This window comes from Mesoplodon densirostris, chromosome 2, assembly GCF_025265405.1.
Source record: "Mesoplodon densirostris isolate mMesDen1 chromosome 2, mMesDen1 primary haplotype, whole genome shotgun sequence".
NCBI lineage: Eukaryota > Metazoa > Chordata > Mammalia > Artiodactyla > Ziphiidae > Mesoplodon > Mesoplodon densirostris.
Window position 1 is genome coordinate 49533986 of NC_082662.1, and position 14534 is coordinate 49548519.

Here is a 14534-nt window from a genome sequence, read left to right on the forward strand (position 1 = left end):
TACAATTGCCAAAGTTTTCCAAAAGCACAGTTTGCATTTATTTTGTTTAATTCTTACATTGTGTTTCAGCCTCCTCCTAAATGCATTTGTTTTCAAAAAGAGCCACGAGGGGAAGTTCAGCCCACAAATAAGAATATAATTATTACACAGTTTAGCCATGCCTGGACGTCACCCTGGTATTCACCGGTGCTCGGCAATTCAATTGTCTCTCCTTCAAGACCATATTTAATAGGATAAACAATTTCTGCTAAATGCAATAAACGTGAACCTGCATTGTCATCTCCATAATCAACTCAAATTTCCCATTAGAAGCGGTGGCCGTGATTGAGATTCAGAATTTAATTTGGCGGCGCTGGCTTCGACGTGCTCGTGTCGGCTTCACGGGAGCCTCCCATCAACCCAAGACAGAACCTCTCTTCCCCATCTCTGGGGAATCTTAAAAGAAGATAGATTATAACGTAAGAAAATTATATGGCCTCGGTATAATGAAAGAGATAAAACATTATTGGATTAGCCTATTGAAATAACAGCGACGGCAAAGCAATAATATTAATCTTAACAAGGGCCCGGACCCGTCTGCTCAATGGCAGGGGACAAGGGGATGCAGGAAGGCAGACAGAATCGCCATCCTGGCTGCAGCAACCCCTAAGAAGTAAAGAATCAGCTCCTTCCATGGTTGTTCTATTGACTCAATTCCAGAGAGATGGGCGGCCAGACTGGTGGGTGTTGGTGACCTGTGCTTTGGTGTCATGGATGTGTTATGGTCTTGGGTCTCAGCACCCAGCCCAGCAGCAAACTTACAGCAGATGATGTGGCCAAAAACAAATCGGTTAAAAATGCATAGGATGAATCAATTCACCTTCAACCAACTGTTTTTTTCCCCCACCAATCTGATTTCAACAAATTCACATGAAGTTATGTGATCCGACAGGAAGTGCCCAAGAGCAAAGAAAATATTCAGGGATGTTTTAATGAGAAGGAATGAATGTGAGCAACAAAGCTTAAAAGATCACTTGACTCAATCTAAAAAATAAAAATATTTTGGATTTTAGTAACGTAAAGATCAACTGCCCTCTTGTTCTCATCTTTCAGTACCTCCCTCCCCAAATGGGATTTGCACAAAAGCATGAGTGAGCGGAGCACAACGTACAGAGGTAGGGAAGGTTTAGATTGCCCACTGACCCACAGCCATCAGCTTGATCATCTCCTGATGTATTTCCTCTTCCAGCCATCACAACCCCTCCTCTTTTTCTTTCTTTCTTTTTAAACTGGCTCTCATTCAGTGATCAATTTCCGTGGCTCTAGTCTCCAGCTCAGCATCTCCTCCAGGCACCCACTCATGTCACAACAATTCAGCTCTGTACCAGAACAACCACTTGCTTCCTGTGCTCAGCATCAAAAGAAGCTGAGGAACCCAGATCCACTCTCTTTGTGATGCAGTGGGTGGCGATTTGTCAATCTCACTCACACACACACACACACACACACACACACACACAGACACCACCTTCTACATTTTATTTCATAAAAAGTTCTTTGTTGATCCAAGGTCCAATTTTGAGAGGAAAGGAGCATCACAGTTAAGAGTTTAAAACCCTGGGGACTTCCCTGGTGGTGCAGTGGTTAAGAATCCTGTCAATGCAGGGGACACAGAGTTTGATCCCTGGTCCGGGAAGATCCCACATGCCGCGGAGCAACTAGTCCAATGCACCACAACTACTGAGCCTGTGCTCTAGAGCCCGCAAGCCACAACTACTGATACCGCACGCCTAGAGCCTGTGCTCTGCAACAAGAGAAGTCACCACAATGAGAAGCCCGCGCACTGCAACAAAGAGTAGCCCCCGTTTGCAGCAACTAGAGAAAGCCCATGCATAGCAATGAAGACCCAATGCAGCCAAAAATAAACAAACAAACAAATAAATAAAAATTTAAAAGAAAAGGGTTTAAAACCCTAGAGCTTGAGTGCCCAGGTTTGCAGCCCAGCCCCCCAACTCCTTAGCTGCATAACTTTGGACAAGTCACTTAACTCTTCTAAGCTGATTCTCCTGCGGCTTAATAGACTAATAAAGCATCCACCTTATAAGGCTGTCATGAGGATGGAATGAATGAATGAATGCACTGAGAGCACTGTGGCCGGCACACACTAATCATTCAATAAATATGAACTGCCAATTGCCAATTGACATTGAATGAGACAGTGTGCTCCTCAAGACAGGAACAATTTAATACCTATTCATGGATTCATTATTGGGCACCTACTATGCGCAGGTCAGTGGTGGATTGTGGGACTTTCACACGGACAGCTCCCAACACAGTTCCTGGCTGGTAGTAAATGGGAGTGAAATAAAACTGTAGAGATGAGCAAAATAAAGATTACCAGGATGCCTAAGCCCTTCAGGAGACTATAATTACTGTTTAACTTACTATTTGTTCAAATCAGTGTGTATTTTACAAGTAATATCTTTATTTTAAACATTCTGAATGGCACAGCGCTCCACCTTGGGCCAGCTCCAGATGGGAGCAGGCATGGGGGGTGAGCTGGCCTGATTCCTTGTTGTGTGCAGCCCACAGTAGCATCACCTGCTAGATGATTTCCCCTCCTTAACAGTTAAGTGTTTCGGAAGCAGGGCCCAAGCAGGGGCTGCCCCTATTTTGAGGAGGTGGATTGTTGCACTGCCTTTGTCTTGTTTTATGTCCTCCAGAACACGGAGACCAGTTTGACCAGCAATTCCACTTCCCATCAATGGGGACATCTATAAGAAAGAAGGTCAATGAACATTAATTAGCCCTTATGACACTCTGGTGCCCTATAGGAGGGGTAAGGTGTATAAACCCTAGGGTTTTGAGAGTCTGAATCTCTGATCTCCCCACTCCAGTCCACTGTCCTTTCTTCAGGCCATTGGCTCACCATGTTCCCTTCCACCACAGGGCCTTTGCACACACTGTTCTCCTTGCCCCAAATACACTTCCCTCCTCTATTCATCTGGTCAATCCTATTCACCCTTCAGATCTCAGTTTAAGTGTTATTTCTGCAAGGAAACCTTCCCTGATCCCTGACTCCCCATCACTACTTCATATTTTAAGCTCTCAGAGCATTTTGTAGCAGTTCCAGTTGAAACTTTAAATGTATTTCTGGGACAAGTCAAATGATGTTGGTCTGTCTTTCTAAAGAGCAATCTCCATGATGACAGGAACTATAATCTGATTTGCTCACCACTGAACCCCAGCACCTAAATTGGCACATAGGAGTCCCTGAGTCCATATTAGTGGAATAAATGAATAGTTTCCAGCTTAGACACTTCCCAGCTATAGGATGCTGGATAGTTTACTTCTTCTCAGTGTATCAAGCGGGAGCTCTGTTATCTATGTGGCCGTTGTGCGTTTTAAATGAAGTAATAACACTGTGCTCTACCCTCCCTGACATTTGCCTTTCCCTTGAGGATTTCTGGTTGTTGATGAGACTGGCGAATAATCAATCACATCCACCATGATAGATCACAGGTCTGGCTGAGCCTCTAACTTGCAGTGTAGTTCTGGGTACATTACTTGGTATCTCTGGGCCTCCCCATTGATAAAATGAGATAGCTGGAGTGGGAGGTTTCCAAGGTCTCCTCCAAGCAGTGGAAATCCTGTGGCTGTGCCATTACACTCTTACTGGGCAGGTCACTGTGGGGGGCCTGGTTTAGATGTAGCAGGAGAGGGAGTGGAGACACCCTTGAGCACTTTGCTGAAGAGAGGAGCAGAGAAGGCACCAAGAGCAAAGGTTACAGAGTCAGACTCACTGGACCTGAACCTGGGTCCCCACACCTACTAACTGTGTGACCATTGGGCAAGTTAGCTAGCCACCCACTGAACCTCAGTTTCCTCTATAAAATGGGGGTATTGACAGTATCTACTTCATGAGGTTGTTGTGAGGATGAAAGGATTGAATATATGTGAAATATAAAGTAACACTATTTATTTTGCTCTAAAACCAACTAACCGATACTTATTTTGCTCTTACGATGGGTTAGGCATCCTTCCAAGTGCTTTATATGCCTCATGAGAGACTTAAGACAACTCTATGAGGTAGTTAATATCATCATCTCCATTTTACAGATGAGGAAATTAAGGCACGAAGAGGTCAAGTAATTTGCTATTATATGATGGAGATGGAATTTGAACCCACACTGAGTCCAAGCCCTCAGCGAGGTGCCTGGTACATAGTGGACTGCTTAATAAATGTTTGGTGTTTTTATTGGATGTGCCATTTCCTTTTTTAACAGTATCACCAAAAAAGTCACAGAAAGGAAAAGAAAGGGGAGGAGCTGGGGGTGGGGGGAGGCAGTGCTAAGAATTCTTAGAAAATAAACCGGCTAAAGAATCTGAGAACTGGAAGAGATCTTCATCGTAGTCCAGTCATTCAGTTATTAATTCAACTGCAGCAACTGTGTGGGAATCTGAGGACCCATAGGTAAATGGGACATGATCCCTACTCACAGACGCAGGGGAGGTAGACACACACAACCCCAAACAGAATGTGCTAAGAGCTGTAATAGATACATGTTTGAAGTCCTATGGGATCCCACAGGAGAAATTAATTCTTCTTGGATGAGAATAATTTTTACAGAACAAGGGGCATCTGTGTTGGGTTTTGAGGGCTGAATAGGAGTTCACTATATAAAAAAAAGATAAACATTCCAAAATGATTCAAAGAGATGACTCGAAGAGGCCATGCATTAGCAGTCCTGTAACATGGAGCACTCTCAGTTGTGAAAATAATAAAATATAAAATCAGGAGTCAAGATGGATCTCAAGTTTCATAGTGTCCAGCTCCCTAGCCCTCTCCCCGACTTTGCTCTTGCTCTTTTGAATTATTCTCTGGACTTCCCTAGACTTCCCTTCCCCAACCAACTCTCACAGACTCCTTACTTTTCCGATTGGTGATCTCACAGGCAGGGCCTTGGAATCCAGCAGGACAGATGCAGTCACAGCGTGTTCCTGAGAAGATGCAGAGACAGTATGAATCATACCACCTGAAGTAAGAGCTCCTAGACTTCACCCCTCCCTCCACATCATGGCTTTTCCATTAGGTTAAAATAGGGCAAATGTTTAATTGAATGGTTTGAAATAAGAAGGTTCAGTGCCAAGAATACCCACTCCTTTCCTGAGGGTCCTTTGTTCATGAAAGGGTGTTTATTCCACCACAGGGAATGATGTCGAGTTGTTGAGGAAAATTACCCATTAGCTGACCTTTGACCTAGACATTGGTTTTGGGGGTCAGAAGCTACATTATTGAAGTCCCTGGGGCCAATGGTCATTGATGCTCAATTTTACCACAAGTAATTGTCTAGTCTCTGCTTGAACATCTCTAGTGATGGGGAACTCACTATCCTTAGATGTCTCATGCTACCTTAGGCCAGTTCTGACATTTGGGAGGTTACTCCTTATGTTAATCTGTCACATGTCACCCTGGAGCTTCTCTCACCTGAATCACACAAACTCTCTTTACAGGACTGTCCTTTATAGGCTGGGCCCTGTCGGCATTCCAGCCTCTGGCTTCCTTTTCTCCATCACCTCCAACGTAAAGCCTCCAGTGGGTCCCAGTCTCTAGGTCCAAGTTACACACAAGGCAAGGGGGATTTCAGCACCCCTAGATCAAAACCTGGTGCCGGTGAATGGATCCCACTTCCTGCTGAACTGACCCTCACTTACAGGTCCTGGTCCTCAGGCAGAATTTCCCATTCTTAGGCTGTCACTTACATCTGCTTTGCTCATTTCCATCCCATCTGAGAAGCTAGACACACATCCCTCCATCTCAGCTAGGCAGGTGGAATCTTTCTCCCTGAGAACAGATCTTCTGTCGTGTCTCCTCTGTTGAGTTTGCTCCAACCATGTGGGTTCTGCCTCAAGTCCTGCTGGCTCCCTGGGCTGGGATATACTGTACCCAGCTGCTCTTGATGCCCTGTTTTGGCATCATGCTGGACCGGACTCTTTCTTAGCCCATCACAACAGGAGCAGAAGATCCCAGGCCCCAGCCTCTCTCACGTTTGCCCTGCCCCATGCAGTGACCCCGGATGTGACCCTCAAGTTAGCAATCAAGTTCTAGTGGGCCATCCATGCCACGCCCCCCCATCCCCCAATCGTCTCACCATGTATTGGTCAGGATATGCACAAGGTGTTTTCCCTGCTCAGCCCAGGGAGGGCCTCTTCTTTGACCAGGACAGAGTCCCAGAGTCCGTCCCCACTCCTTGTTACAGACCACACAGTCTCAGCCTGCTCCTGCCTTCAGTTTAATGCTGCTGTCATCCATGTGTCCCTTGTGGCTAGAACCTAGGCATCCCGATGGCCAGAGCAGCCTGTTCTAGATGCCTGCATTCTGACTTCCTGGGAGATAGTCAGACTAACACCGGTTCTAACACTGGTGCATTTCAGCGCAACCCTCGGGTCAAGGCTAGCTCTCCTGCTAGTCTAAAAGCTTGGCAAAATCATGGATCCTGTCTGTCAGTGAATTCACCTGTAGAACAGCTTCCCAGCCCTCACTCTACAACGAATTATCTGCTAGGCTTTTTTTTTTCAGAGGCCAATCCCAGTGATTTGCTTTAACTATTTTGGGCTGAGGCCCAGGGTTTCGTGTTTGTGCAAAGCTCCCTGGGTGATTCTCAGGTGCAGCCTGAGAGGACATCAGGTGCCTTGCCATAAGTAGTACCCGAGTGCAGCCATCTCCTTGGTCCAACCCTACTTCACTGTGCTCCAGGGAGGTGGTGCTCCATGGTGAGTCACAGCCCGGCCACAGATTAGAACTACCCGGAGAGAAGAGGGTTTAGCCATCCTGATGAGGGTCTCTTCTCTAGAGAGTCTCACGTAATGATCACATTTGGGGACTGAGCATCGGTAGTTCTAAAGATCTCCAGTGGTTCTAATGCCCAGTCAAGGTGGAGAAGCTCATCTTTAAGAGGCTCCAAATGGCCGGGGGAAGGGGGGAGGGGCGCTTATATTCTTTCCTCTGAGAAAAAGAAGGGAGCTTTATGACATCCCTGGGGCCTGAGGCAGAGGACTGGGGAATGACCTGGAAATTGCCCTGGATATACACACGAAACCCTGATCTAGAAACACGCCTCTGGAGGGTGTGTGGATTTGATCACGTGTTCTGGCCCCAGAGCCAGCCCCTCCAGATGACGCCTGCCACAAGCGGCGCTGGAAACGGTACCTTTCAGGACAGGGACTCCGTTCCCCTGGCAGGGAGCACACTGGCAGGAGCTGACTTCCTTCTGAAACTCCTCCAAGGCCCGCTTCATGTTCTGCTTCACTGTGCTGGAATAGGCGAAGTCCGTGGCGGTCACCAGTTCGTACAGAGGCTCTGCCTGGGAAGGGAGCAAAGGCGTTTATTTCAACAGAAAACATTCATCACGTAGAAACATGAAGCAAGGCTCTACGGGAATGCGCAGGTTTGCTGCATGCAGACCACAGTGGATTCATATGCAACTGGATGGATGCCCTACCCTTTCTCATTCCCACCCCACCCAATATCCACAAATAAGCTCATTCGAGTTCAGGTCAACAAACACTTGCTGAATACCTTCTAAGTGTCAGGCATGAAGCATAAGTCATGAGTAAGATAAAATCCCCACTCCCAAGAAACTCAGAATCTAGAGACAGAGACAAAAGTACTAACAGATACACAGTGGTTACAGGTAACAGTGGTAACTTGTAATGGGTAGAGAGGGGCGGCTAGTTAATCTGTTTTTGGTTGGGAAGGGGTGGCGGTTTGCAAGCAACTCTTTGAAAGTATCATGGGAGCATTGTTCCAAGGTGACTCCCCATCCCCGCCCCCAACCAAACCTGTGAAAATCCTTCGTGGCATGCGAGAGCCACCATTAGGGAGCCATTCCCGAGCTCCACAGAACACCTTCCCACCATGAAACGCTCAGAATACTGTCTATACTACCTCATCTGATGCAAATTCTACCTCTTTGCTCCTTTGTGGTCAGCGTCTCGGGTTGAAGTCCTTTTTCCTTCTTCTCTAAGTAGATTGTAAGCTCCTGGAGATCAGACCTGTATACTGCTCAGCTGTGTCTCCAGGGTCCCGCCCAAAGCTTAGTGAGGGCCGCTAATAAAAGTGGGTGTAAGGGACTTCCCTGGTGGTGCAGTGGTTGAGAGTCAGCCTGCCGATGCAGGAGACACGGGTTCGTGCCCCGGTCCGGGAAGATCCCACATGCCGCGGAGCAGCTGGGCCCGTGAGCCATGGCCGCTGAGCCTGCGTGTCCGGAGGCTGTGCTCCACAACAGTGAGAGGCCACAACAGTGAGAGGCCCACGTACCGCAAAAAAAAAAAAAAAAAGTGGGTGGAAGAATGAAACGGGGATGGGAGGTCTCATTAGGGCAATAGCACTGGCATGGAGGCAAGGGTGTGGCGAGCAGGGTGAGTGATGCTCTCAGTGGGCACAGCAGGGTTTGAGAGCTGGAAGCCACAGAGAGATGTGGTAGTGTTTGCGGGCTTAGAAAAACAGAGGCAAAGTCCAAAGAGGTAGTTAAACATGGTCAGAGCCTCTTGGCTCGAGTTTCAGCTCCAGGGCCAGGTTCCTCTCCAGGTTTTGTTTGTGATCCTGCCCTAATCTGGCCCTGGAGCCTTTAGGGTCTGTCTAAATGCAGGTAATCACGCCTAATAGAAGCCTCCAGTGGGAAGAAAATTGCTTCCATTTCTTAATGCATCCGATGCTGACCTTCACTCCAGCGGGCAAAGCAAGGCCCCTTGGTGGTCCCAGTGTCTGACCGTTTTGTGGTCAGTGAATTGATCCAGAGGCTGTCTGCAGAATGGCCCAGCCTGCTGGCCACACATGGGAGGGCGGGGCTACATGGGGGATTGTTGTACACCCACGATGAGCTCCTCCAACAGCTTGCTCTTCCTGCCAGAGCACCTTGAAAGTCTGCCTTTAACCCCCCAAGCATTTTTCTACCAGTACGGAGATCTGCTCAGGAAACAGAGTAGGTCAGTGGCAGAACCGGAATAAACCGTCCACGTATACTGTGTGCCGAGAGCTGTGCTGGTGACTTACACATATGATCCCACTTCATCCTCACAGAGGAGCCATTACTAGCCCCATTTCAGGTGAGCGTTAAGTAACTTGAGCAAAGTCAAAGAACTCATAAAAGCGCATTGCCAGGATTCTAACCCCAAATCTGTAGGTTTTTTCCTACTAACTAAACCAAATCTGTGTTTTATTTCATCACATGATGACTGGTGATAGAAATGGCGATTATTCCCATTTCCAACCTCTATCCCAGGGTTCTCTATGATGGCTTGCCTTGGAACTTGGCAGCAATTCTGCAGGGTTCCCTCCCCAGCTCCATTTTTAACTTAATATGGCTCATTTGTCCCTTTTTTGGTTTGCTGGTTCTTTTTTTCCTGTTTTTCTTTTTCTCTCTTTTGTCCTCTTCTTCCCTCCCTCTCCCCCTCCTTTCCTTCCTCCTCCTTTCTTGCCCATCTTTCCCCAAAACACAAAATCCCAACTACTCACATTGATCATTGGGTCCTTAGCACACCTGATCTTGTGGAAATTTTATTGATCATATTGCTGCACAGAGATGGTGGGTGCTGTCTATGAAACTCCATGCAGTTCTCTATAATGGACCCTGGTGACTGCTGTTCTTAACGATAACAAATAATTATTGTCATAGTTACCATTAATTAGTGAATTATTGAACTAAATACGTATGTTATCTCACTTAATCTTCACAACAGTCTTATGAGTCAGGTAGACTTCTGTATCCCCACTTTACAGATGGCAAAGCTGAGACACAGAAAAGTTAATGAGATTGGCCAGAGTCACAGTGAGTAAGCGGAGGGTGGAAGATTTGAATTGTTACCATCGTGGTTTGTATCCTTTCAGTATATATTTTTGGATAGGTAGATGGACAGATATTCATACCAAATTGGTGGCATAAGAAAAGTGAAGTTTTACATTCCACTTTTTTCACTTAACATCATATATTATTGAATGACATTTTCCCATGCCATTCAATAATCCTTGATAAAATGGTTTTTTATGGCTACTGAGTATCCTGTTGTATTGGTGAACTACACTGTATTCAACTCAACCCCTGTTATTGAATCTTTAGGTTGTTTCCATTTTTCTTTTTCCTTTTGCTACTACAAATATGGTTGTCCTCCTTTACCAGCTGGGATACTTTCCAAAACCCCCAGTGGATGCCCAAAACCATGAATAGGACCAAACTCAACATATACTATGTTTTTTCCTATACACATATACTACGATAAAGTTTAATTTATAAATTAGGCACAGTAAGAGATTAACAACAATAACTAAAAATAAAATAGAACGATATAATAATACACTGTAATAAAAGTTATGTGAATGTGCTCTGTCTCTGTCTCTCTGTTTCTCTCTCTCTCTCTCAAAATATCTGATTGTACTATACTTACCCTTCTACTTGTGATGACGTGAGATCATAAAGTGCTTAGGTGATGAGTTGAAGTGAGGTGAATGACATAGGATTTGTGACATAGTGTTAGGCTACTGTTGATGTATCATCAAAAGGAGCATCTACTTTGGGTGGTGCTAGATCACTGAACCATGATCATGTCAATGGCTGGATGTCAGGAGCAGATGATGCTGACGGTTGGGGATCCCAGGTGGGGATGGAGCAGGACAGTGTGAGATTTCATCACACTACTCAGAATGGCATGCAATTGAAAACGTAAGTTGTTTCTTTCTGGAGTTTGCCATTTAATATTTTCAGACCACAGTTGACCATGAGTAACTGAAACTTCGGAAAAGGATTACAGTAACATAAAATGAGGCATGTCTTTATAGATACATCTTTACCAACTTTTTAAATGATTTCTTTAGTTGATTCTTCCATTTAGGGATATTGAATCAAAAGTTATAAACATTTTTAATGTGTTGGATATATACAGTTAAATTCTTTTCCTAAAGGGTTGTACCAATTTATATTCCCGTTTCATCATATAAAAGTTCCCATCTCATCGCTCCCAAGGACACTGAGTATTACAGATTTTAATCATCATTAATTTGACAGGTAAAAAAGAATACTGGGGACTTCCCTGGTGGCACAGTGGTTAAGAATCCACCGGCCAAGAGTGGAGAGTGGCATGGACATATATACACTACCAAATGTAAAATAGATAGCTAGTGGAAGGCAGCTGCATAGCACAGGGAGATCAGCTTGGTGCTTTGTGACCACCTAGAGGCGTGGGATAGGGAGGGTGGGAGGGAGACGCAAGAGGGAGGGGATATGGGGAGATATGTATATGTATAGCTGATTCACTTTATTATAAAGCAGAAACTAACACACCATTGTAAAGCAATTTTACCCCAATAAAGATATTAAAAAAAAAAAAAAGAATCCGCCTGCCAATGCAGGGGACATGGGTTCGAGCCCTGGTCCAGGAAGATCCCATGTGCTGCAGAGCAGCTAAGCCTGTGCCCCACAACTATTGAGTCTGTGCTCTAGAGCCCACGAGCCACAACTACTGAGCCCATGTACCGCAATTACTGAAGCCCATGTGCCTAGAGCCCGTGCTCCACAACAAGAGAAGCCACCGCAATGAGAAGCCCGCGCACTGCAACCAAGAGTAGCCCCTGCTCGCCACAACTAGAGAAAGCCCGCAGGCAGCAACGAAGACCCAAACGCAGCCAAATAAATAAATAAATTTTAAAAAATTAAAAGAAAAAGAATACTGTATTTTTACTTTAATTTTCATTTTCCTAGAGAAGTTAAAATTTTGCATATTTATCATCTGAGTTCTTCTGAGAGTTGTCTATTTCCTTTAAGATATGTTTCTTATAAATTGTATCATTCCTTACACATGAAAGATTTCATGTGTGGCAAAATTATTTTGTTGTGTTATTTCCATTTAATTACACTTATGGGTCTCCTTATTTAGAATTCAGAATTTATTTTTTCCAGGGAGATCTGGCATTCTAAGTCTGACATTATCTTACCAGGTCATGCTACCAAAGCATCTGCATTATAACTGAATCACTCTGCTGTACACCTGAAACTAACACAACATTGTTAATCAACTATACTCCAATATAAAATTAAAAGTTAAAGAAAAACACAAAACCTTCTCTTTTTTTTTTTTTTTTTTTTTGCGGTATGCGGGCCTCTCACTGTTGTGGCCTCCCCCGTTGCGGAGCACAGGCTCCGGACGCGCAGGCTCCGGACGCGCAGGCTCAGTGGCCATGGCTCACGGGCCCAGCCGCTCCGCGGCATATGGGATCCTCCCAGACCGGGGCACGAACCCGTATCCCCTGCATCGGCAGGCGGACTCTCAACCACTTGCGCCACCAGGGAGGCCCCAAAACCTTCTCTTAATCAGAGTAATTTGCTTTTAGGGAATCTTTAAATAAGTTGCTTTAGTAAGGTGTGATGGTCATTGTCACTGTTTACCAAATATATAAGCTTCTTTTCCTTCTGGGCACTTGGCAGGGCTGTTTTTCCCTGAACCATCCTTAAGGGCAGGTTTGCAATGCGACTTTTTCTGAGCAGTGAAAGGTGAGCAGAGGGAACGCCCCTTCCAGGCTGAAGCTTTGGGAGCAGAGTGTGGTGACTTTTCCCATTCCCTTACCACTGCTCTGGTGCTCTTGGGAGAACAGGACAAGATAAAGCCTCCATCACCTGGATCCCTGAGAGACATTCAGAAAAGATCCCTCACCAATACACTTTGGACGTGATGTGTGATTGAGCAATAAACTTTTGTTGAACTAAGTCATTGAGATTTGGGGGTGTTTCACTGCTGCATAACCTAGGTTCTCCTGACCTCTAGATGAATCACTCACTACTGTATTTTCTCTTCTATGATTAACCATGCCAAGCTCCTTACCATGGCTTCTCCATCAGCCTGAATCCCAGACCACAACCTAGCACCTCGACCACTATAGAAATGTACATGGATGGTAGGCTTTGTGACTAGGGTTGCCAGTCAAATACAGAACGCCCAGTTAAAATGGAATTTCAGATAAACAACAAATAATTTTTTAGTGTATATCCCATGAAATATTTGAAAGATGCTTATCCTAAAAAAAAATTCCTTATTTGTCTGAAGTTCAGAATTAACTGGACATCCTGCATTTTCGAGTGCTAAATCTGGCAATCCTCTATGTGACTCCTTTAATATCTCAGAATGTCTTGGGGATTTTTTCATCCCTTAATGACCATTTCACTGGGCCACAAGCTTTTTCCTTCAAGATCTTGTGGTTGTCACTCCATAATCTTTAGGCATTTAGCACTGTGAAGAATTCTAAGACCAGTACGACTTTTATTTTTGTAGGATCTATTTGTTCCTCAAAGTCAAAAATTTCACCACAATGTGTCTCAGTATTGTTTTATCTTCAGTACTTTTACCTCCTTTTCAATGAGCTGTTCATTTTGCATTATCAGCTCAGGGAAGTTTCCCTTATTATGTGCTTGATTACTGCATCTTCACATTTAATCCTGGATCTTTCTCAGGAAGAAGTCTTTGGTTTTTAGATTTCCACTTCTGTACTCTCTGTCCATCATATTTCTTTTGTATCATTGCTTTAATCTCTTTGTCTTTTGCTTCTGCATTACAGAAACATTTTTATAGCACCTTCCACATCACTGACTCAATTTTCTGCAGCGTCAATTCTGTTCTTTATAGTTTCCAATGTAGTTTTTGATTCTACTACTGTGCTTCTGGCTTTCTACATTCAGCCATTTCCCCTTTCATCTGATTAGTGTCTACACATCTCAGCTTCTATTTTTTATTTCATAAATTCCTTATTTTCCTTAATTTTATTATAACCACAAAGCAAATATATTCTAAAATTTACTTCTATTTTTAGATGTATGCTTGTCTTTATCTTTTTAAAATTAACAAAAATTTTTATTTTATTTATTTATTTTTGGTTGTGTTGGGTCTTCATTGCTGCGCATACACTTTCTCTAGTTGCGTTGAGCAGGGGCTACTCTTTGTTGCGGTGTGTGGGCTTCTCACTGTGGTGGCTTCTCTTGTTGTGGAGCATGGGCTTTAGACACACGGGCTTCAGTAGTTGTGGCACACGGGCTCAGTAGTTGTGGCTCACAGACTCTAGAGCGCAGGCTCAGTAGTTGCAGCACACAGGCTTAGTTGCTCTGCGGCATGTGGGATCTTCCCGGACCAGGGATCGAACCCATGTCCCCTGCATTGGCAGGCGGATTCTTAACCACTGTGCCACCAGGGAAGTCCCTTGTCTTCTTTATCTTGAATGTAATTTCAATATTTTGTGTTCCAAGTTCTCTTTATGTATGTCCATTGCTTTCTCCACCTCTTCTTTGAACAAAGAGCCATCTCTCTGTAACCAAAGTTCACCACTAAACACTGTGAATGGGCTCTTCTGTGGTCTCTCTTTCTGCCTACCCGGCTCCTATAGGAACAGTGTTTTCAGATCTTGATCTTCAAGACTCGCTTATGTACACAAGCCTTGGCCAACACTCTGTGTCTAGGAGTTCCTTATCGAGTGGTCTCTGCCCTCCTGGAAGGCAACTGCTGCTCCAACCTGGTAAGCT

At 44.8% G+C, this 14534-nt stretch overlaps 1 protein-coding gene across 1 annotated transcript in view; it reads right to left on the reverse strand.

The window, feature by feature from the left end:
- Positions 1 to 2394: 2394 nt before the first annotated feature.
- The window catches only part of C8B (complement C8 beta chain), a 40975-nt gene continuing 28835 nt past the window's right edge, over positions 2395 to 14534 (reverse strand). The window contains exons 10-12 of the mRNA XM_060084038.1: positions 7190 to 7343; positions 4912 to 4980; positions 2395 to 2753 (exon numbers count right to left, since the gene is read on the reverse strand). Of these exons, the coding sequence (XP_059940021.1) occupies positions 2602 to 2753; positions 4912 to 4980; positions 7190 to 7343 (375 nt within the window). The 3' untranslated portion in view covers positions 2395 to 2601. The remainder of the gene's footprint in view (positions 2754 to 4911; positions 4981 to 7189; positions 7344 to 14534) is intronic.